A 23,557-nucleotide genomic window follows, 5' to 3' on the forward strand; every position below is an offset into this window, starting at 1 on the left:
CTCCCACCCAGGCTGTGTACGGCCACCCTTCTCCATGGAAGTGGTGCCAACCACAAACTTCCAGTCTAACAAGAGAATTCTTCCCTGGGCTGCACTGGGTTTTGTTGTTGTTGTTGCTGTTGTGGTTGGCCACCCTGAGGTCTAAGGAGTTCCCAAGCCAGGTATCAGATCCAAGCCACAGCTATGACCTACCAGCAGCTGTGGCCACACTGGATCCTTTAACCCACTGTGCCGGGCTGGGGATTGAACCTGCAACCTGGCACTGCAGAGATGAGGCCAATCGTGTTGCACCACAGAGGGAAATTTCTTCCCTGGTCTTCCATGTTCTGGTGGAATGATCCCTTGTCCCATCCTCCTTTAGTCCAGTTCCCTTCCTCACCCCAGACTCTGCAGGCTCCTGTGACTAGCTCTGCCCCTGCCCTGGTGTTTGTGATGAGAAAGTGTCTGGGTCTGTCTTGAGCAGGTTCTTCGGTGGCCTGTGTCTGGATGTCAAGAGGAAGCTGCCCTGGTTCCCAAGCGACTTTTATGATGGCTTCCACATTCAGTCCATCTCCGCCATCCTGTTCATCTACCTCGGCTGCATCACCAACGCAATCACCTTTGGTGGGCTTCTGGGGGATGCCACTGATAATTATCAGGTGTGTGTGAGCCAGGGCCACGAGCGCAAACCTCAGAAAAATCTTCTGCCATCAGGGGGTGGTAAGGCGCCTCACCCCGCAATCCCCAAACCAAGGTTTGCGTGTCATCTACCTTCCAGGGTCAGACCATCCTGTTTGGTAATCCTTCACCCTTCAAAAAAATAATAAGCCAACATGATGAAAAAATCTAAAGTGAAACCATATTACTAAAGACCAAATTTAAGATAGTAGATCAGGAGTTCCCATCATGGCGCAGTGGAAATGAATCTGACTAGGAACCATGATGTTGCAGGTTCGATCCCTGGCCTTGCTCAGTGGGTTAAAGATCCAGCATTGCTGTGAGCTGCGGTGTAGGTTGCAGACGCGGCTCAGATCTGAGGTTGCTGTGGCTGTGGCATAGGCTGGCAGTTGTAGCTCCAATAAGACCCCTAGCCTGGGAACCTCCATATGCCCTAAGAAGCAAAAAATAAAATAAAAATAAAAAATAAATAGGTAGAATGTGGAAAGGGAAGCAGCTGCCTTGTTATTTGTGACTTTCCCCACTGATGCTTCCATGAATTTGATTAGCACAATTAATTGAATTGCTAATAATGGCCTTCTACCCACGCTTTAAAAAAAAAAAAAAAACAAACCCTAAATTCTTAGCTTGAAGTTATGACATTTTTAGTAGGATCATAAACTGCTACCAGAACACAGTACAGGTCTCCCTGGGGAAAACAGTTCAGCAGAGATGCTGGCCTGAGACCCAGACAAGAGTCTTCTCCAGTGAGGGCCTTCAGGATAGGACTACTGTAGAGCTCAGAGCACCATTTTCCCAGATAAAGTGAGATGAGTGCCTACCTCCAGTCCACATCCCCCTCCTGAGTAGCCGGTTCAATATTCAGCTGCCTCCTGGGTGTGTCCATAGAGCTGCCCCTTGGGATCTCCCAGCTCACAAACAGCAAGGCCATCATCTTCCCTCCAGACCCGCTGCTTCCCCAGCCAACGAGCGCCACCATAGGTTGACCCAGCTATTCACACAGCATCACCGACTCATGAATCTCAGCTCCCCCGAATAACCCTCATGCCATGGTCCTACTGGCCTCTCAAGCCTCGTCTCCCAGTATTCTTTTTTTTTTCCTTCTTTTTTTTTCTTTTCTTCTTTTTCCTTTTTTTTTCTTTTTCTTTTCTATCTTTTTCTTTTTCCCAGTATTCTCTTTCTCAGACACCTGTCCTCCTCGCCCATCTGCATTCTGTTCTCCATCAATCCTCCTCATCTTTTAGTCCTTCAAAGGTCTGCTTCCTTTCAGCCCCAGCCTTTGAAAACACTGTTCCCTCTTCCTGGCCCACACTTTCTCATCACTCCCCTTACCCTAGCCTCCTGGCCAATTCTCTTCTCAATTTGGGGGTCTCAGTTTCCATATATCTAACTGGTTTTGTTTTGTTTTGTTTGCTTTTTAGGGCCGCACCCAAGGCATAGGGAAGCTTCCAGGCTAGGGGTCAAATTGGAGCTACAGCTGCCAGCCTACACCACAGCCACAGCAATGCAGGATCCGAGCCATGTCTTCGAACTACACCACAACTCATGGCAACACCGGATCCTTAACCCACTGATCGAGGCCAGGGATCGAACCTGCATCCTCATGGATCCTAGTTGGATTCGTTTCCGCTGTGCCAAGATGGGAACTCCCTCCATGAATCTAACTGTTAGGAGCCTTTCCTGGCCCCTTCTTCATGCTTCCTGTGCACTCCTACAACATCCACTTCTCATCCCAGCTTCTCACACTCCTTAGCAGGCGTTCTTTTTTAAAATAATTAATTAATTTTATTTAAGTAGAGTTGATTTACAATGTTCCTTCAATGCCTGCTGTATAGCGAAGTGACTCAGTCATGCACACACATATATATATACACACATTCTTTTTTTCACACTATCTTCCATCATGTTCTAACCCAAGAGACTGAACAGAGTTCCCTGTGCCAAAAATTCTTAACAAGAAATGATTTTGGGAGTTCCCATCCTGTGCAGTGGAAATGAATCCAACTAGGAACCATGAGGTTGCAGGTTCGGTCCCTGGCCTTGCTCAGTGGGTTAAGGATCTGGTGTTGCCATGAGCTGTGGTGTAGTTCACAGACGAGGCTTGGATCTGGCGTTGCTATGGCTGTGGCTGTGCCGTAGGCCGGCAGCTACAGCTCCGATGAGACCCCTAGCCTGGGAACCTCCATATGCCAAGAGTGCAGTGCGGCCCTCAAAAGACTGAAAGACAAAAAAAGAGAGAGAGAGATAATTTGACCCCTAGGAGACATTGGGTAGTGTCTTGAGACAGTTTGAGTGATTATAACTGGGAAGTGAGGTGTTTCTGGCATCTGGTGTGTGGAGGCCAGGGATGCTGTTAAACATTGTGCAATGCGCAGGACAGCCCCCCCCCCTCCCCTGGCAAAGAATTATCCAACCTAAACATCAGTAATGATGAGGTTGAGAAATGAATGGAAGTTGCCTGGGTACTTGTCTGCATCTCCCACTAGAAGGAAGACGTGTTACCTTGTTTGCTCACGGGCCCTCAGTATCCAGCACGAGGCCCGATGATAGCAGGCCCTTGAAGTACTTTGAATGAATGAATGTTCCAACCGCTAAAAGCACCTAACAGGTGTTTGAATGAATAAATGATTGGGTGGATGAATGGGCGGTCCTCTGGGAGGAGAACAGGCATGGGAACAAGCACCAACTGTAGGCAGCCCTGTTTTGTAAGCCCTAGGGTGCCAAAAGGAAGTCACGGGGGACCCGGAAGTAGAGAGAGTGATGCTGGCAGTCCTGGGGGGTTGTGGAGTCAGATGGGGGGCAGAACTTGGGGGAGGAGAGGATGAACTGTGGTCTGGGCCCTTGCTGAGAAAACTGGGATCTAGCCTGTCAAGGGGCCCCTTCCCAGGCCTCTCCTGAGCCTCACCCTCCTCATGCTGCCAGGGAGTGATGGAGAGTTTCCTGGGCACTGCCATGGCTGGCTCCTTGTTCTGCCTCTTCTCGGGACAGCCTCTCATCATCCTCAGCAGCACGGGGCCCATCCTCATCTTCGAGAAGCTTCTCTTTGACTTCAGCAAGTAGGTGCCCCTGGGGGGCCCTCGGTGCCTGCTCTAACAATTGGGGTAGTACACTGAAGCTGGGGTGGGGGAAAGCGCGAAAAGAAAGAAGGGCGAGGAGGTAGCAAAGCCATCTTTACCTATAGGAGGTGCTGCTGGGGGAGACCTCCTGACTCCCTCTACTCCCTGCCTTTAAGCCATCTTAGAGCATATTAGCACAGCCCCCAGGGAAAAGGCCGGGCCAGACGAGAGGAGAGAATGCACACCTCTCTGCTCATGAGCAATGTGCTCGTGAGCAATGACTTAAAAGTCAATGCAGCGTATAAAAAATTTCAAGTGGGAAGTTAACTAGAAGGCTGCCCCCTGACTCAGGCAGCTCTGGGCTCAGGTGCCTCACATGAGCCCATTCCTAAGCCCTGCTCCAGCTCTGTCATTCTGAAATTCCATTTTTATTCACTCTGGGCGTCTGTCACCAAATGTGTAAGAACTGAAGCGTGTGAGCCCCTGTCTGTCCACACCCCGCCCCCCGAGATCCTTTCTCCAAATTCTCAAAGACCAGCAACCCCACCCAGGAAGTGTCCCTGTCCTCTAGAAGCTTCTAGAAGGGCATCTGTGCCACAGGAGGGTGGGTGTGGGGAGCCAAGCACCACCAAGAGCCCTGGGCTGGAGGCCCGTGACTTCCCTCCGCCTTCCAGAGGCAACGGCCTGGACTACATGGAGTTCCGCCTCTGGATCGGCCTACACTCGGCTGTCCAGTGCCTTATCCTGGTGGCCACGGATGCCAGCTTCATCATCAAGTATATCACCCGCTTCACTGAGGAGGGCTTCTCCACCCTCATCAGCTTCATCTTCATCTATGATGCCATCAAGAAGATGATTGGTGCCTTCAAGTACTACCCCATCAACATGAACTTTAAGCCCGACTCCATCACTACCTACAAATGCGAGTGCGTGGCCCCCGACACAGGTGACCGGTAACCCCAGAGGTGCCCTGGGCCCCCACCCACCACCCACTCCCCCTCTTCCATCCACTCTCCCCACCCCACCCCACCCCCGGTTCTCTACGTAAAGGTGGGAGAGTGAGACTGCTCAGGAGGAGCTGTTCAGCCAAGGGCTTTCTATCCCAAAGGAGCACAGACAGTTTCTTAAACCAGTTTGGGGAAGGAAACCAAGAAGACAGGAGCTCTAATGAGGGTCGCACTATGAGAGCCCAGGAGTTCCTGTCATGGCGCAGTGGTTAATGAATCCGACTAGGAACCATGAGGTTGCAGGTTCGATCCCTGGCCTTACTCAGTGGGTTAAGGATCCGGGGTTGCTGTGAGCTGTGGTCTAGGTCGCAGACACGGCTCAGATCCCACGTTGCTGTGGCTCTGGTGTAGGCTGGCGGCTACAGCTCTGATTTGACCCCTAGCCTGGGAACCTCCACATGCCATAGGAGTGGCCCTAGAAAAGGCAAAAACAAACAACAACAACAACAAAACAATTGAGAGCCCAGGGTTATAATCAGGAGAGGTCAGTGATAGCGATGCCCCAGGAAAGGAAGGAGGCAGCTTCACCTCCGTCTGGGGGGATGTGGAGGCCACACCTGTCAGGAATGTGGCTCAGAGGTTCCTGCTCCAGCCAGAGGTAGACCCGATGGTGCCTATAGTCCCTCCTAGCTCTGTGAGTACATGACACCCTGAGCTCTCCCTGACACATCACTGACGATGTGTCCACACCAGAAGGATGCACATCCCTACAGATAGGGACGCATCCAAGAAGAGGGCCAGTCAGGGGAGAAGAGAGCCTGGCAACCATGTCATTAAAGAATGATTGGAGGAGTTCCCATTGTGACGCATTGGAAACAAATCTGACTAGGAGCCATGAGGTTGCGGGTTCGATCCCTGGCTTCACTTAGTGGGTTAAAGATCCGGCATTGCCACGAGTTGTGGTGTAGTTCCCAGATACAGCTTGGATCCTGTGTTGCTGTAGCTCCAATTAGACCCCTAGCCTGGGAACCTCCATAAAAAGCATTTTAAAAAAAGAAGCATAAAAAAAAAGAAGAACGATTGGAGAAACTGGGGTGATTTGGCTTCTTAAAGAGGTAGGAGAGAAGGACTGTCATGTCACAGAGAGGCCAGGTTCACCCCATGTAGCTATAAGATGCAGAACGTGGGCTGAGAAGCAAAAGCTTTGGTGAGTCATACGTTGGCAGAATTCAAGGTAAAACTTATGGTGGTGAGAGCACCCTCCTGTGGGGTATTGACCCTGTCAGGTGGTAGCAAGCTAGTTGGACACTACCTGGATGTCCATCCACTAAAAGTATTATAAAAAAGATCCTTGTATTGGGTGGGAGCCGCATCAACCAACTGGTCAACCCCAGTAACACCCAGTGACATTCCTGTAGAGTTCTTTTCCAACCAAAAATATTTCACCAAAAGTTAGGGTTTTCCTGGAGTTCCTGCCATGGCACAGCAGAAACGAATCTGACTAGGAACCATGAGGTTGTGGGTTCGATCCCTGGCCTCACTCAGTGGGTTAAGGATCCGGCATTGCCATGAGCTGTGGGGTAGGTCGAAGACATGGCTCGGATCTGATGTTGCTGTGGCTGTGGTGTAGGCTGGCAGCTGTAGCTCCCATTGGACCTGTAGCCTGGGAACCTCCATATGCCTTGGGTGTGACCCTAAAAAGCAAAAAATAAAAAGTTAGGATTTTCCATAATTGAACCACTGGCCTCCTTCACAGACCTAATCGTGCCTGTAGGAGCTTTCAGCGAGATGTGGCCAGAGTGCCCAGGATGCTATGGAGCAAGGCCTGGAAAGCCATCCACTACCTCCTAGCACCACCAAGCTGGACTCACAGAGCAAACTGAGGCCCAGAGACACCCAAGGTCACACCAAATGTCAGGTTTCCTAGCTGTAACAGAGGGATAGCAATGCTGGCCCTGCTGGACTCATGGAATGCTTATGAGATTTTCTTATTGGGCTGGAGTTTGACATAAGTAGATATTGTGTGGTTCAAGACCTAAATACATACAATTGATAAAAAAAATGATCATAAGTGAGCCGAAAACATTCGTTGCACAATTATTGTGTGCTATACTTTAGGTCTGTAAAGATAAAATTGTTCTGGAGTTCCCATCATGGCTCAGTGGTAATGAACCCGACTAGTATCCATGAAGACTCGGGTTTGATCCCTGGCCTTGCTCAGTGGGTTAAGGATCGGCATTACTGTGAGCTGTGGTCATAGACACAGCTCAGATCCCTCATTGCTGTGGCTGTGGTGTAGCCCAGCAGCTACAGGTCTGATTCGACCCCTAGCCCAGGAACTTCCATATGCCGTAGGTGCAGCCAAAAAAAAAAAAGCCAAAATTAATTAATTAAAAAATAAAAATACAAAAAAAGATAAAATTGCTCCGACCTCAGGAAATACAGTTTTAGTTGTACCGTTTCACTCTCTGTCCTGCACTGAATTTGTAAAGATGTCTAGACTTAATTTTTTTCTTTCTTCTTTTCTATGATTAATTTTGAGTTATTCCACAGAAATCCAGCACTAGGTGAGGCTGTCCTTTGTCCTGAGCGAGGATGGGATGCTTGCCCAGGGGACTGTGGCCATCCAGCCTGCAAGCTCTTGTCATAGGCTCTAGAGCAAACCCCACCTCTGTGGGCTAAGCCCCATCAGGGCACTCTCATTTTCTGTTCATGCCCTCTGGACTGTGGATCCATTGCACTGAAGACAAATGTTCCCACAAATGAGCTTTTAGAAGTACTCATTCTTTTTTTTTTTTTTTTGGTCTTTTTAGGGCCACACCCGCAGCATATGGAGGTTCCAAGGCTATGGGTCTAATCGGAGCTGTCGCCGCCAGCCTACGCTACAGCAACCCAGGATCTGAGCCGCATCTGTGACCTATACCACAGCTCACAGCAACCTCGGATCCTTAACCCACTGAGCGAGGCCAGGGATCGAACCCGCAACCTCATGGTTCCTAGTAGGATTTGTTAACCACTGAGCCACACGGGAACTCCTAGAAGTACTCATTCTTGATCTCTTACAGAAATGGTCCAAATTCTGGGGTCATTTGTGGAGCTTTGACCATTCTGAGAATCATCTGTCCACAGGAGAAACCAAACATAGGGGCACCCTGGGAACAGGGAATGTAGGCATAGAAGAGCATATCAAGTAGGATTTGAGGACCATAAGAGAATCCACCTGCCTCTAAATAGCATCCCTTCTGGCCTTGCCCTGATGTCACCTGTTTCTTTTGGATCACGCTATTACCATGGTTCTCAGAGTGTGTTCCCCGGAACAGCAGAAGCAATATCTGGGAACTTACTGGAAATGCAGATTCTCAGGCCCCACCCCAAACCTGCCGAATCAAAAACTTTAGGGGAGAGCCAGCCTTATTAACAAGCCGTCTGGGTGATTGTCCTGCCTGCTTAAGTCTGAGAATGACCGCTCTGCTGAACTGAGTCACTGTTAGCAACTAACTGTTGTGAGGTTAGGTTTTCAGTTTCTTTACAAAGAGAAAAAGGAATTGGAAACAGGAAAGTTAGTTTTGATTAGGAGGATGTGAAAAGGAAAATGCTAGATGTTTAGGACACTGGGGCAGGGGGAGCCGACTGAGGACCGTTTCTTTTCCAGGCCACGGGCTACTTGTTGACTAATTGTTTCCCATTCCAAGTGTTACTGCAAAACCCAGTTCAACTGTGACACGCTATCACTCTTTGTCACTCTTTGTCATCAGAGCTTGTTTGGGGGCACTCTTTTTAATCGAATCTTGTTTCCATTGTAACTATTTGTATTCTATTCATGGATGCTGCACACACTGACTTGGCTGCTTTCAATCCCAAGTGAGTACCACTTTGTAAACACTAGCATTTTAAAATAATTGATTCTCAAACTCTTTCTGGGATTTTCCATGTTATAGTTCTTCCTTCTTCATCTCAAAGTGGCTTTCTGATAAACCTTACAAAGTTCCTTCGATATAAAAGAATGGCTTAGCCTAAGCAGGGGACACCAAAGGAATGTCTGGTCTGACAACCCTGGGCCATGGAAGGGCATGTGTCTGCACGTGCCAGGCTCCGGCGTTGGCTGGGAGTCCTCTGACCTCTGTGTGGGCAGCCCCGAGGCAGCCTTCCTGCCCACCTTCTCTGCTCCTCTGTTACCTGTGCCTGGTGTTCTTTCAGTCGGAGGTGTGAGGAAAGGCAGCATGTGTCCCCGATTTCTCTTAAGTGACGTGTGCTTCACAATAATTGTAACTTCCCGGAATATTCTGCCCTGGGTCAAGACTGAATTCCCTAGCCATTCCTAGCCCTAATTGCCTTAGAAGTGGGCACCATAGGCGTTCCTGTTGTGGCTCAGCAGTAAGGAACCTGACTAGTATGCATGAGGATGTGGGTTCGATCCCTGGCCTTGCTCAGTGGGTTAAGGATCCGGCGTTGCCGTAAAGCTGTGGTGTAGGTCTCAGATGTGGCTTGGATCCCGTGTTGCTGCGGCTGTGGTGTAGGCTGGCAGCTGCAGCTCCGATTCGACCCATAGCCTGAGAACCTCCATAAAAAGAAAAAAAAAATGTGGTCAACATAGAAGGCTCTGTGATCGCATCCCCTCCCCCTGTTTGGTGGAGGTTGAAGGAAGCTTCTAGCATAGCCTCTTATTCCCTCTGGGTTCCCAAGCACAGCCAGCAGGAGCCAAATGATGCATTTCAGGTTATTGCCGGCCAACTGGCTGGGCCTTCACCTGGAGGATGAAGGCGAGAGGACCTGGCCCTTCTCCTCTACCCATGCAGCGCAGGAGCAAGAAAGAGGGCAACCAGCAGCCCTGCAAAGCTGCCTTTTTAATAAATGGCCACATCTCCCAGTTCCTCTCAACTCATCTCAGGTCCCGGAAGGGGATCATCCTCTGCCCACTTACTTTGGGCCACCAAGGCCGCAGGGCAGGGAACACAGACAAGACCTGTGGTAGGAATAGCTGAGAGCTGCACCTTTGGGTTCCTGATTCTCTTCAGGTCCTGGACCCAGGTTTAATTTTCCTCACCTTGCATTTAAAGGGCAGATTAGAGCAGATAATCGAGGAGTTTTTACAGGCCCACGTGACCAAAAAAAAAAAAAAAACCTCACATGGGAGTTCCCTTCGTGGCGAAGCAGAAACGAATCCAACTAGGAACCATGAGGTTGTAGGTTCGATCTCTGGCCTCGCTCAGTGGGTTAAGGATCCGGCGTTGCTGTGAACTGTGGTGTAGGTCACAGATGCGGCTCAGATCCGGCGTTGCTGTGGCTGTGGTGTAGGCCAGCAGCTGTAGCTCCAATTCAACCCCTAGCCTGGGAACCTCCATATGCCGCGGGTGCGGCCCTAAAAAGACAAAAGACAAAAAAAAAATCACATATGGACAGGGCAGGAGAGAAAGGAAGTGTGTGTGTGAGGGGAGCAGGGCAGGGCAGGAGGCTGGCTGTGTGGAGCTGGGATCCTGGACTGGATAATGGCTCCTCCAAGTACCAGGTGTGTGACCTTGGGCAGTGGGCAGGTTGCATAGCCTCTCTGGACCTCAGTTACCTCATCTTGAAAATGGGGGGTGCTTCTTGGGGATTTAGGAACTTAGCAAGATGATGTGTGTAAGGGTTTGGCCTAGGGCATGGCAAAGAGTACGTTCTTGGAAACTTTTTTTAAGTCTAAGAGCACAGACTTTGCTCAAGTGGGTATCGGCGATTCACAAGGCACATTATTCCCCAGCTCGTATTAGCATTTTGTCTCCGCAGAAGGTTCTTTGGTTCAGTTCGTACAGCCAGCCCTTCAGTGTCAGTTGGGAGCTGTCCTGACCTGGCTCAGCCAGTCTGTCAGAGCTGTGGCCCCGGGGCTCCAGCCCCGCCACCCACGCCCACCCTGGGCTAAGTAAGGAGAGGGGAGAGGGGCAGCTGACAATGAACCCCAGTCCTTGGCTCTAAGGACCTGGAGGGAGACGGGAAGGGGTGGGGGCCCTGGGTGGGGTCGCAGGCTTCCCAGCCAGCAGCTGCTGACCCAGCCCCACGCCCTGTGCTCATCCACAGCGAATACAACCGCGTTCAATGCTTCAGCCACGCTGCCACCAAACACCAACACTTCTCTGGTAAGTGCTTTCCTCTTAGGTCAGACGTTCTTTGGAGGCTTTTGTTTGAGGGGAGAAGAGTTGGGAAACTGTGACCATCTTACTGTGACCCAGACTTGCAGACGTCAACCCCGCTGCACACCAGGGCCACTTGCAGAGCTGTGTAAATGCGCATTTTGATTTTCAGTGTATACTGCCAAAATCGCATTTTATCTCATTCTATTAAATCTATAAATGTTCTCCTCCCTCCCTCCCTACTCTCTCTCTTTTTCACACACACACACACACACACACACACACACACACACACACGCATGCACACACACACACACACACACGCATGCACACACACACACACACACACGCATGCACACACATACACCGAGGTGAGGAATGGTGGACGGGGCTGAACAAATTGGTAAACAGTTTCCCGCCCATCTTTCTACCTTCTTTGCCTTTTTTGCCCCCACTCACCTTTCTTCCTAGGAGTCCCTGTTCCTACCCAACCATGTTACCCCCCATCCCTAGAACACTTATTAATGCTCCCCCATCTCTGAATCTGATCTGTCCTTTGCACTCCTGCAACCCCGAGTGCCCCAGGTCTAGCCTGCCTTTCCCAATGATGAGCAGTGGCTCTCAAGGACAGCACCTAGCCTAAGTGGTACTGTTGGTGGGAAATCCAAAACCTGGTCAGCCCAGGGGAGACTTTGGGACTTCTAATGTCCCTAAGGTTGCTCCTTAAGTTACACCTGCAAAGGCAGCTGACTGCTCTCAGTGGCAACTTAACCTGCAGTTTTTCATATATCTGACTTTGAGGGAGGAGAATTAGAATCAGTCTTTTTGCCATTTCTAGGGCCGCCTCTGTGGCATATGGAGGTTTCCAGGCCAGGGGTCCAGTCAGAGCTGTAGCCGTCAGCCTACACCAGAGCCACAGAACGCGGGATCCGAACTGCATCTGCGACCCACACCACGGCTCATGGCAATGCCGGATCCTTAACTCATTGAGCAAGGCCAGGGATCGAACCCGCAACCTCATGGTTCCTAGTCGGATTCGTTAACCGCTGAGCCATGATGGGAACTCCTGTGCACCCCAGATTTTAGACATCTGTGACACCAAAGGGCAAGGGACTAAAGTAACTGACCCAAGAAAGGTCTGACGGGGGGGGGGGGGCATGGGCCTCGATATGTGAACGGGGAGGAAAGGGGGAGGATAAATGTAAGGCCCTTCAGGAAGGACAGGACAGGACCCAGGACTGATTGACCTTGATGGGAGCCAGGCCTACACTTTTCCTCTTCACTAACAAAGCAGTACCTCCTAGAACACAATGAGGAAACTCATGTCAGTGCCTAACCCGCCCAGGGAGCCTACTGCTTGTCATTCCTTGAAGCAGCCTGTCACTCTGTTGCTGGGTACCATCATGGGGCAGGAGGTCTGGGGCCCTTCTGAGGGTGGAAGGGGTGTGAGGGCAGCCTGGGGACTGTTAGGCGAGGACACAGCTGACCTGCCAGGAAGACCCTGACCGTTTCTCTCCTGTCTTGACCTCCAAGTACAACCCCCTTAACCTCACAGCGCTGGACTGGTCCCTGCTGAGCAAAAAGGAGTGTTTGAATTATGGTGGGCGCCTACTCGGGAATTCCTGCCAGTTCATCCCAGACCTGGCACTCATGTCCTTCATCCTTTTCTTCGGGACATACTCCATGACCCTGACCCTGAAGAAGTTTAAATTTAGCCGCTATTTCCCTACCAAGGTAAGTTCACCCTGCAGTTAGGAAGGGGGCTACAGTCAGTTCACAAGGAAGCTCCCACTGAGTGCCTGAGAGGGGTCTGATGGGATGGACACCACATCAGTACTGGTTCACAGAGGTTTTTTTCAAGGTAAGAGCACAGGTTTGGTGCTAGAGAGAATTGGGTTCCCTTGTTGTCAAGTCCCCACAACAACACTTGGTATTGTCTGACTTTTATCTTTAGCCTTTCTGTGTAGTAGATTGTGGGTTTGTTTTTGTTTTTGTTTTTGTTTTGTTTTTCATTGTATTTCCCCAATGACTAATGAAGTTGAAAATCTTACCATGTGTTTATTGGCCATAAGGCCATCTGACTTTCTTTTTTGTCAGTCCCTGTTTGAATCTCTTCCACATTTTCATTTGGGTTGTCTGTCTTTTTGTTTCTAATTTGCAATTCTTTATATATTCTGGATAGAAATTTTTTGGTGACTGTATGTGTTGCAAGTATCTCCTGCTTTAGGACTGGGCTTTTTACTTTCTTGATGGTATCTTTTGATTAATAGAAATTCTTAGTTTTACTGCAGCAAAACATATCAAATTTTTCCTCAAGGAAAATATTAGGTAGAAGATATTCTCTTTGTATCTTCTAAAAGCTTCATTGTTTTTCTTTTTGTGTTAGACCTATAATCGTCCAGAGACATATAGCGTGAGAGAGGGTTTCTTTGTTTTTTATTTTGATAGCCAGTTGTTCTAGCACTTTACCTATTTATTTATTTTTTCCTTCTTACGGTCACCCCTGCAGCATATGGAAGTTCCCATGCTAAGGTCAAATAAGAGCTGCAGTTGCCAGCCTACACCACAGCCACAGCAACACCAGATCCAAGCTGCATCTTTGACCTACACCACAGCTTGCGATGCTGGATCCTTAACCCACTGAGGCCAGGGATCAAACCTGCATCCTCACAGACACTATATTGGTTCTTAACCCACTGATCCACAGTGGGAACTCCAGCACTTTATTTTTAAAAGACTATTCTTCCCCCACTGCTCAGCAGTGCTTTCCATGTCATATATCAAATGATCACATGTGATGGCATCTGCCTCTTAATTCTTTATTTTGTTTCACTGATTTATTTGTATGCCAACATCACAGTCTTTGTTTCTAAACTGATAATAAATCTGTGTACCTACAGGCCAATCCTTCCCTCTATGTCTTTTTCAATAATGCCTTGGCCCTTTGCATTTCCACATATATTTTAGAATTTTCTTAAATTTCACCAAAATAAAAATTTGTTGGAATTTTGAAAGAATTATATTGACTCTAAATGTCAATCTGGGGAGAATTTACAACTTTCCAATTCTGAGTCTTCTGATCCATGAATGTGGTATACCTTGCCATTTATTTAGGTCTTTTTTTCTCTCCATAATGTCTTATAGGTTTTGATCTTGAGGTCTTGCATATTTTTATTAGATTTATTCCTAGAACTTGATTTGTTTTACCATTGTGAATGCTAACTGCTATTTTAATTTCATTTTCTGTTTTGTGGCTAATCAAAACAGCACATGCAGGAGTTCCCTTCATGGGTCAGTGGTTAAAGAACCTGACTAGGATCCATGAGGATGCAGGTTTGATCCCTGACCTTGCTAAGTGGGTTAAGGATCCAGTGTTGCAGTGAACTGTGGTGTAGGTTGCAGACACGGCTCTGATCCCAAATTGCTGTGACTGTGGTGTAAGCCGGCAGTTGTAGCTCCAATTCGACCCCCAGCCTGGGAGCTTCCATATGCTGCAAGTGCGGCCCTAAAAAAGCAAAAAATAAATAAATAAATAAAGCACACGCATAGGTGAGCAACAACTATGAAATGGGGAAGGGCACTCAGAAGACTCTTGTCTACCATAAATCCCATGAGTGTTCTCCTAAAGCCATCTTAAACATTATCACTACTATGCCATGATGATGATGATGAAAATATTTTTTATATGAATCATTGAATTTTTCCCAATATTATGTTAAGATTAAATAAAAGGTCTTTAGGAGGCATTAAAATATACAAACTGGCTCAAAAATAGTGTACTTGCAAGACAAATACATCTTCCAGACAAATTCCTTTCCTTCCAAACAGCTTCCAACCAGATCATAAACCTAAGTTGCCTTTTATATAAAAATTCTAGAGAAGTGATGGCATCTGACAATATCTATTGCCTGAAGGATGAAATATAATTCATGCAGTGTCTAATTTTTTTATCACCACCTTTTTCCCCCTCAAATTACTTACAAACTTCCCTGTTGCCTCCTGGAATTTAGCGTCACAGGGAAGAATGAGATCATACCATTTCAGAGGCAACAGGTTGGTAAAAACAGAAAGGTCTTGGAAAACCAAGTGTTTGAGATGAAAAGTGTTGGGCAGGAGTGTCACCAGGTTCATCCAACTTAGAGAGCAGCTGGCACTGTCTGGTACTGCTGAAGTTGGACCTTCTGACTCCGGAGCTCCAACTCTTGGCAGCTCTCCTCCTCACTGCCGGAGAACAGGGTCTGCCTGGAGTAGACAGGAGCATCTCTAACTTGCTCATCTCTTTTTCGCAGGTTCGAGCCCTGGTAGCTGACTTTTCCATTATCTTCTCCATCCTGATGTTCTGTGGAATTGATGCCTGTTTCGGCCTGGCAACCCCCAAGCTGCTCGTGCCCAGCGTCATCAAGGTTTGCCCCTGGCCCCTGCTCTGGGCCTTCTCTCTGCCTGCCCGCTAGCTATAGATCCTTTTCCCCTCTATGCCGATCAAATTTTATGCACGCAGCCAGTCCACCCCCGTGGGTTCTCTGTGAATGCTCCATCCTTCCTCTATACAGCCTCTTGGGGGCGGTCCTTTGAGATGGTGGTTTGGGGATATAGTCACAATGAACTGCTGCCTCACTCGTGGCAGTTGACAAGTTGGGCCACCTGGGATCTGTTGAAAATGATTCTTTAGAACAGTGATCCTCAAAGTGTCATCCCCTGACTAGCATCACCCCATCATATGGGAAAATGTTAGAAATGCAAATTCTTAGCCTCATCCCAGACCAAGGGAATCAGAAAGTCTAGGGGCGGAGCTCAGGGCTCTGCGCTATAACAAGCCCTTCAGAAAATTCCAGGGTCTGCTCAAGTTTGAGAACCACTGCTTCCTTCAGAAATTTCTCATTAGTCCCAAATTGGTGCCATTTGCATGTAGTTGCACTTGAGCCCTGCTCCCCCCATAAGGAACACCACCCATGTAAACTGGACTGGGAGAGGTGCAGGTTCGAGAACTGACCCTCCCTCCCTTCGAGGGCTTGACTTTGGCAATGTTATTTCAGCTTCAGCATCTCATAAAAGGTTGGCCTTGAAATTTAAAGTGCTTTCTCTTAAAACAAGAGTTAAACTGGAGCCCAACTCTTGCACAGATAATCCCTTATTCTTGACATGCAAGTCTGAATCAATGTTCAGTGTTTTACAGATAATTCTATAATGTGCCCCAGATAGATGACTCGGAGGAGAGGCAGAAAGCGCTAGACACTGGGCCCATCAATTTCTTTATTCTTGCCTTTTGGGCGTCATTTCCATTTCCTGTTAACAGATTTTGCACATGGTGACCACAAGCTCTCTCTCAATTCCCTCTGACCCTGCCCGTCCTTGTTTCCCAAACAAGCTGTTCGGCAGCCACCACACCCTTCCCAAGTCTGTGTCTCTGGGGTCTCTTTACTCTAAAGTTGCAGGTGCCTGATGTCTTTAAGGGAATAAATTGTCCTTGAAAATACCTCAGGTGTGGGAATGGCGGGAAGGCTGGGAGAGGGGGCCACCGGACAGCAAGGGCACTGGAATGGGGAGAGAGGAAAGGGCCCTCTCCTTTGCTCTGCTCAGCCCACACGGCCTGACCGAGGCTGGTTCGTGGCCCCCTTTGGGAAGAACCCGTGGTGGGTGTACCTGGCGAGCATCCTGCCCGCCCTGCTGGTGACCATCCTGATCTTCATGGACCAGCAGATCACGGCCGTCATAGTCAACCGGAAGGAGAACAAGCTGAGGGTAAGGCTGGTGCTAAGCGCAGGGGCACGACCTCTTTCCTTCCACCAAGTCAGAGGAATGAAGGAGGGAGGTGGCACTTCTCTCAAAATGCTGGGCCATTTGTAAACCAAAAGAGGAGGGCAGGAGACTGGAGTTCTGGGGGGCAGGGGACGGGGGGATGTGACCTCCAGAGGTGGGTAAGGCCAGCAGGGCCAGGGGGAGGCTCCAAGGATGGGGACCAAGCCCAGGGTGGGCCCCTGAGTCCGGGCTGCTCACATCTCCCAAAGAGACCCTCCTGCTCTGTGTCTCCTAACAGTGACCTTGGGCATCTGAGTGGACCCTGATAAAGGAATTTTGACCCAGAGCCATAAGGCAGAGGCTCAACCTTAGTCTTTCTGGCCCCTACAGCTCACTTCCCTGCCGCTGGGTCTGAGGAGACTCTGGCTACCTCTCCCCAGTCCCCATCTGGACCACGCTAGGCTTAGCCTGGGCTTGCCTCCCCTGGGGCCTCTCTCTCAGGAGTCACAGAGCTATTGCGGCCCCTGGGCAGGAGAGCGTCTTCCCAAGGACCCACACCCAGGGCCTCGCCGAGTCTGAACCCCCCTCTCCTCCCTTACCTGCATTGGTTTCCTGGATCACCAGACCCTTGGGTGGCTGAGGCCTGACTACCTCAGGGTGGCAGCCCCCTCAGCGTCCTGTCTAGAAGGCCTTGGGGAACCCTCAAGCCTTGTTCCACCAAAGGGCTGCTTTGGGGAGAGTTCTGTCTCCCCCCCACCCCACCCCAACAGGTGGTTGGGAGCATGCTCCCTGGACAGCTCCCTCCCTCCGCTGCCCCCTGCAGAAAGCTGCTGGCTACCATCTGGACCTGTTCTGGGTGGGCATCCTCATGGCCCTCTGCTCCTTCATGGGGCTCCCCTGGTACGTGGCTGCCACGGTCATCTCCATTGCCCACATCGACAGCCTCAAGATGGAGACAGAGACCAGCGCTCCTGGGGAGCAGCCCCAGTTCCTAGGGGTCAGGTAGGTGGAGGTCAGGGTCTGGGGACCCCCTGAGCAGCAGTGGTCAAGTTGGGGGCAGGGGGAAGCAGGTTTTTCTTACCATCAAGGTGTTTGGGCAAATGGGGCTCTTTCTCTGACTGCCTGGGAACTACAGGGGCAGGAGGGACGAGAGAGATGAAAGGTCAGTTTGAAGTGGTGCTATTTTCTTAATAGATTTCAATCAGGACACCTTCCTCCTACACACACACACACAGACACACACACACACACACACACATACATACACATACCCCTCTACCTATAAAGGCCACTCAAGGGTTCCCACAGCCTCCCCCTCTTTTTTTTGGTTTTTAGGGTTGCACCTGCAGTATATGGAGGTTCCCAGGCTAGGGGTCTAATCAGAGCTCCAGCTGCCAGCCACAGCCACAGCCACAGCCACACCAGATCCGAGCTGCGTCCGCGACCTATACCACAGCTCTCAGCAACGTCAGATCCTTAACCCGCCAGGGATGGAACCTGCACCCTCGTGTATACTAGTCGAGTTCATTTCCACTGAGCCACTCCCCCCCACAGCCCCTTCGGACATGACCCTCTGCTCCTCTTCAAGACACCCTAGCCGTGCCGCCCCTCCCAAATCCCCCAAGGTTCGAGGTTCATGGTTCAGGTCATGCCCCATCTCCATTCCTCCAGAAAGCCCTTTCCAGGATCACTCCCACCCTCTGGGCTGTGGCCCATGGCTTGTCACTTCCCTTCCTTCCCTCGCCCCTCCTCTGGGGCCCATGTCAGGCTCCTGACCTGTTCCAGGCAGAGAAGCACACCTTCCACCTCTTAGGACCTCTGTGGTGAGCCCACATGGGACGCGGGCATTTCCACACATGGCTGTCCTAAGAATTTGTCCCCACCATCTCAGGATAGCTGGCTGCCCAGCCACCCGGAGCAAGGTACCTATGGGTGGGTCTCGCTCCTCCCCCGACCCTGAGCCCCAGATGGCTGGACCTGAGCAACCTGCCTCAGAGCCCCAAGCTCCCGCCAGGCTTGTGCCTGGGTTTGAGCATTCCAGAAAACACATCTGCTCTCCAGCCCCTGACACCTGGTCTACCAGGAGCCAAGCCCCCTGCCCCTAAATCCCCATTAGCCATGCCCCACAAATGTGGGGCTTTATATAATCGAAGGGCAGGGGCCATTCCCGTTGTAGCTCAGTGGGGTTAAGAACACAACATAGTATCCATGAGGACGCAGGTTCGATCCCTGGCCTCGCTTGGTGGGTTAAGGATCTGGCATTGCTGTGGCTGTGGTATAGGCCAGCAGCTGCAGCTCTGATTTCCCCTCTAGCCCAGGAACGTCCATATGTGGCAGGGGTGGTCATAAAAAGATAAAAATAAATAGTCAAAGGCAGGGGTAATAAGCACTTCATATCCCACTTCATCCTCATCTGGATACAGAAGACACTTAGCCCCTTGCCAGATGCCACACAGCTCAACCTAAATTGGTCTGAGTCACGCACCCTCGTTAGCCATGGCACTGGACCACCTCCAAACGTCCCTACAAAATGCCGTCACCTCAGTCAGAGTTCCCTCTCTTCCCCTGGACTGGGCAGCTGGTCCTCAAGTCGCTGGTTTACCCTCTGGAATGGCGCTACAAGGCAGAGGGCCAGGGCCTTGGATGCACCTTCAGGTGCCCACAGGGGGCTGGAATGGTCATCGAGCGACTCTCGTCCACCTGACGTGTGCTCTTCCCTGCCAGGGAACAGAGAGTGACTGGCACCATTGTCTTCGTCCTGACTGGGATCTCCGTCTTCCTGGCCCCCGTCTTGCAGGTGAGGCCCTGCCCCCCACCCCCCACCAGGGCCCCGTCCTCCTGAGGAAGCACTGGCCTGATGCCTGCAGAGGTGGGAAGGGGCTCTTCGTGTGGCCCCTAAAAAGGCAGGACCCTCTTAGGCCAAAGAGATGTTTCCCCATCATTACTGTTTCCTGTAACACTGCGTCCTTTGCCATCTGCACCAGGCCACCCTCCCTGCTTTTGCCCACCCCTCCCAGGGGCCGCCCTCACCTCACCAAAGAACACTCTTCCTGCAGAAAGTTCTGCCAAGTCCCAGCCTTGCTTTAATCAGGAGCTTCCCAGGCCGGTTGTGTTTCCACATTGTGGTGTATAGCTCGTTGGAAGCCTCCACGCTCACCCATCTTCTGAAATTGAAAAGTCGCAGGGATGTGGCTTCTGTCGCTGTTCTTGGGGGCTCTCTTCTGCTCTTCCATCTTGCATGTCGTGGGCACGCAAGTGGTCTTTTGCCCCCACTGTGTGAAGCTCCTCTCGCTCATGTCCCTCCAGATCAGCTGGAAGATGACGTGAAGCGGGAGTACCTTTGGAGCCTGTGTCCCCCAGAATGTCTCTCCATTCCAGCCACTCACCTGTTGTATTCTTCTGCTCTGGGTGCCCTAACAAAAGGCCATAAGCCGGGTGGCTTTAAACAATAGACGTTTATTTTCTCGAAGGTCTAGAAGCAGATCATGGTGTTGGCAAGTTTGGTTTCTTTTTTTCCTAAAAAAAATTAATTATAGTTGATGTACAATGTTCTGTCAATTTCTGCTGTATAGCAAGGCGACCCAGTTATACACATATATACATTCTTTTTCTCACATTATCCTCCACCATGTTCCATCACAAGTGATTGGATGTAATTCCCTGTGCTATACAGCAGGATCTCATTGCTTATCCACACAATAGTTTGCATCTGTTAACCCCAAATCCCCAGTCCATCCCACTCCCTCCCAAGTCTGGCTTCTTCTGAGGCCTCCCTCCTTGGCTTGTGGATGATCGCTTTCTCCTCACATGGGCTTTCCTCTGTGTGTGCACAGGTCCATGTCCTATGTCCCTTCTCATAAGAACACTGTTCAGGGAGTTCCCGTCGTGGCGCAGTGGTTAACGAATCTGATTAGGAACCATGAAGTTGTGGGTTCGATCCCTGGCCTCGCTCAGTGGGTTAAGGATCCGGCGTGGCCGTGAGCTGTGGTGTAGGTCACAGACACGGCTCAGATCCCGAGTTGCTGTGGCTCTGGTGTCAGCAGGTGGCTACAGCTCTGCTTAGACCCCTAGCCTGGGAACCTCCATATGCCATGGGAGCGGCCCAAGACGTGGCAAAAAAAGACAAAGACAAAAAAAAAAAAAGAACACTGTTCATATTGAATTAGGCTTCACCCATATGACTATTTTATTTTCATTACCTTTGTAAAGGAGCTATCTCCAAATTCAAACCTAACTAGAGGATAGGACTTTGAACATATGGATTGGGGGTGAGAGGTATGATTCAGTACCTAAGACCTATCAGTGGCCCTTTTTCTTTCTTTTTTCTTTTTGTCTTTTTTGCCATTTCTAGGGCTGCTCCCATGGCATGTGGAGGTTCCCAGGCTAGGGGTCTAATTGGAGCTGTAGCTGCCAGCCTACACCAGAGCCACAGCAACGCAGGATCCGAGCCGTGTCTGCAACCTACACCACAGCTCACAGCAACGCCAGATCCTTAACCCACTGAGCAAGGCCAGGGATCGAACCCACATCCTCATGGATATTAGTCAGGTTTGTTAACCACTGAGCCTCGATGGGAACTCCGGGTATTTTTTTTTTTTTTTTTTTAAGGGATGTTCCCATTTTGCAGGAAACATATGGGTAGGCATTTTGTTTCTTTAAAAGTGTATTTTTATTTTATTTATTTATTTTAAAGGGTATTTTAAATGGCCAGGGAATATTTACTTCTGCAGAGAGTGCTCCTAAGAACTACTGTGCCTGTTAATCCTGATACTGTTTAACAGAGGAGTCTGTACATAAAAAAGCTCCAATCTCAGAACACGCGCATTAGGGGCAAAAAGTTCCTACAAACCCTTCACAGATGCAGCGTCTGCCTTCCTAGGTGCTGCCCCAGCCGCTGCGTGTTCAGCAATTTAGTCTTTTCACACAAGCTCTTGTTTGTATTTGTTTTGTTTTGTTTTTTGTCTTTTTGCCATTTCTTCGGCCGCTCCCGCGGCATATGGAGGTTCCCAGGGTAGGGGTCGAATCAGAGCTGTGGCCACCGGCCTACGCCAGAGCCACAGCAACACAGGATCCAAGCTTCATCTGCAACCTACACCACAGGTCACGGCAACGCCGGATCGTTAACCCACTGAGCAAGGGCAGGGATCGAACCCACAACCTCATGGTTCCTAGTCGGATTGGTTAACCACTGTGCCACGACGGGAACTCCTCTTGTTTGTATTTGATTAGAAAACAGAGCAGTTAGAAAATTCCACTCCTTTACCTCCTCTTGTTCCATTTGCATTTAAATCAGTTATCTTATGAGCACATTTATTACATTAGGAGTATAAATTTTCAAGTGTTTTGCACTCATGTTTGACATACCTGATTTTAGTAAATTTTTGTTTTTGTACCAATATTGTCCATCTTCTTCATATAGATTGTATGTCTACAGAATATCCTTAAAGTAATTAAAATGAAAGTATTTCTGCCCAGAAGAGTTGGCACTGCCAAAGCCTTTGATGGTCATCCTTTAAATTCTTTTTTTTTTTTTTTGGCCTCCACCCCATGGCATGCAGAAGTTCCCAGGCCAGAGATTGAACCTGCACCATAGCCGGATCCTTAACCAGATGAGCCATCAGGGAAGTCGTGATGGTCAACTTTTAAATGATGTGTAGAGAGTTCCCCTTGTGGCTCAATAGTAAGGAACCTGACTAGTATCCATGAGGACGTGGATTCGATCCCTGGCCCCGCTCAGTGGTTTAAGGATCAGAGGGCTTGGATCTGGCATTGCTATGGCTGTGGTATAGGCCGGCAGCTGCAGGTCCAATTCCACTCCTAGCCTGGGAACTTCCATATGCCGTGGGTGCAGCCCTAAAAAGCCAAAAAGCCAAAAAAAAAAAAGAAAAGAAAAGAAAAAATTTTCCATAAAAATTATTTAACTTTTTGCAACTGTAAATTTCTCCAGTTCTGTCAAATTAGGCATAGCCAAGGACTAGACTTACAGAGAACTTACGCTAGAGAGCCTGAGATCATGATTTTTTTGGAGGTGGGGGGCCTTTTTAGGCCTGCATCTATGGCATATGGAGGTTCCCAGGCTAGGGATCAATTCAGAACTGCAGCTGCCAGCCTGTGCCACAGTCACAGCAATGCCAGATTGGAGCTGCATCTGCGACCTATGCCACTGCTTGCGACAATGCCAGATCCTTAACCCACTGATCGAGGCCAGGGATCCTCATGGATACTAGTTGGGTTCTTAACTAGCTGAGCCACAACGGGAGCCACAACCAGCTGAGCCCACATTTTTGTACTATTTCTTCCAACAGAATTCTATTCCAGGGCTTCTTAAATTTTAATGTATACTTACCACTATATACAAAATAGATGACCAACAAGGACCTACTGAATAGCCCAGGGAACTATACTCAATTTTTTGTAATAACCTATAAGGAAAAAGAATCTAAAAAAGAATATATATTATATATATATATATATTAAAGAATATATATATATATATATTCTGAATCACTGTGCTATAACCTGACACTAACATGGCATTGTAAATCAATTACACTTTAATTTAAAAATTTTAATATGTATTAAAAAATCACCTTGAATGGAGTTCCTGTTATGGCTCAGCACTAACAAATTCAGCTAGTATCCATGAGGACGTGGATTTGATCCCTGGCCTCACTCAGTGGTTAAGGATCTGATGTTGCCCTGAGCTTTGGTGTAGGTTGGCAGCTGCAGCTCCAATTCAACCCTTAGCCTGAGAACTTCCATACACCGTAGGAGTGGCCCTTTAAAAGAAAAAAGCCACTCACCCCCCAAAAAATCACCTGGGAATCTTGTTAAATGAAGATATTGACTCAGTAGGTCTGTGTAGGGCCCACAAATTCTGCATTTTTAACAAAATCACCAGTGGTGCCAATTATGCTAGTCCAAATATCACACATAGAGCAGCAAGGAAGAAATTCACCCGCCACCCAGCTCTCTGAATCAATAGATGATTGGACTGATTTTATTTATTTATTTATTTATTTTCATTTTTTATTTTTATTTTTAGGGCCGCACCTGC

General features: G+C 49.2%; 1 protein-coding gene across 6 annotated transcripts in view; it reads left to right on the top strand.

The window, feature by feature from the left end:
* SLC4A5 (solute carrier family 4 member 5) overlaps positions 1-23,557 on the top strand; it is a 116,790-nt gene that overhangs the window by 77,921 nt on the left and 15,312 nt on the right. For 5 of the 6 annotated variants that reach the window (XM_047781736.1, XM_047781740.1, XM_047781738.1 and 2 more), the window contains 9 exons: positions 464-638; positions 3,580-3,713; positions 4,388-4,659; positions 10,712-10,770; positions 12,298-12,498; positions 15,054-15,167; positions 16,342-16,503; positions 17,324-17,502; positions 19,225-19,297. In XM_047781736.1, coding sequence (XP_047637692.1) covers positions 464-638; positions 3,580-3,713; positions 4,388-4,659; positions 10,712-10,770; positions 12,298-12,498; positions 15,054-15,167; positions 16,342-16,503; positions 17,324-17,502; positions 19,225-19,297 — 1,369 coding nt within the window. The remainder of the gene's footprint in view (positions 1-463; positions 639-3,579; positions 3,714-4,387; positions 4,660-10,711; positions 10,771-12,297; positions 12,499-15,053; positions 15,168-16,341; positions 16,504-17,323; positions 17,503-19,224; positions 19,298-23,557) is intronic. The other variant, XM_047781737.1, reaches the window with a different exon arrangement.

Source organism: Phacochoerus africanus, chromosome 5, assembly GCF_016906955.1.
Source record: "Phacochoerus africanus isolate WHEZ1 chromosome 5, ROS_Pafr_v1, whole genome shotgun sequence".
Lineage (NCBI taxonomy): Eukaryota > Metazoa > Chordata > Mammalia > Artiodactyla > Suidae > Phacochoerus > Phacochoerus africanus.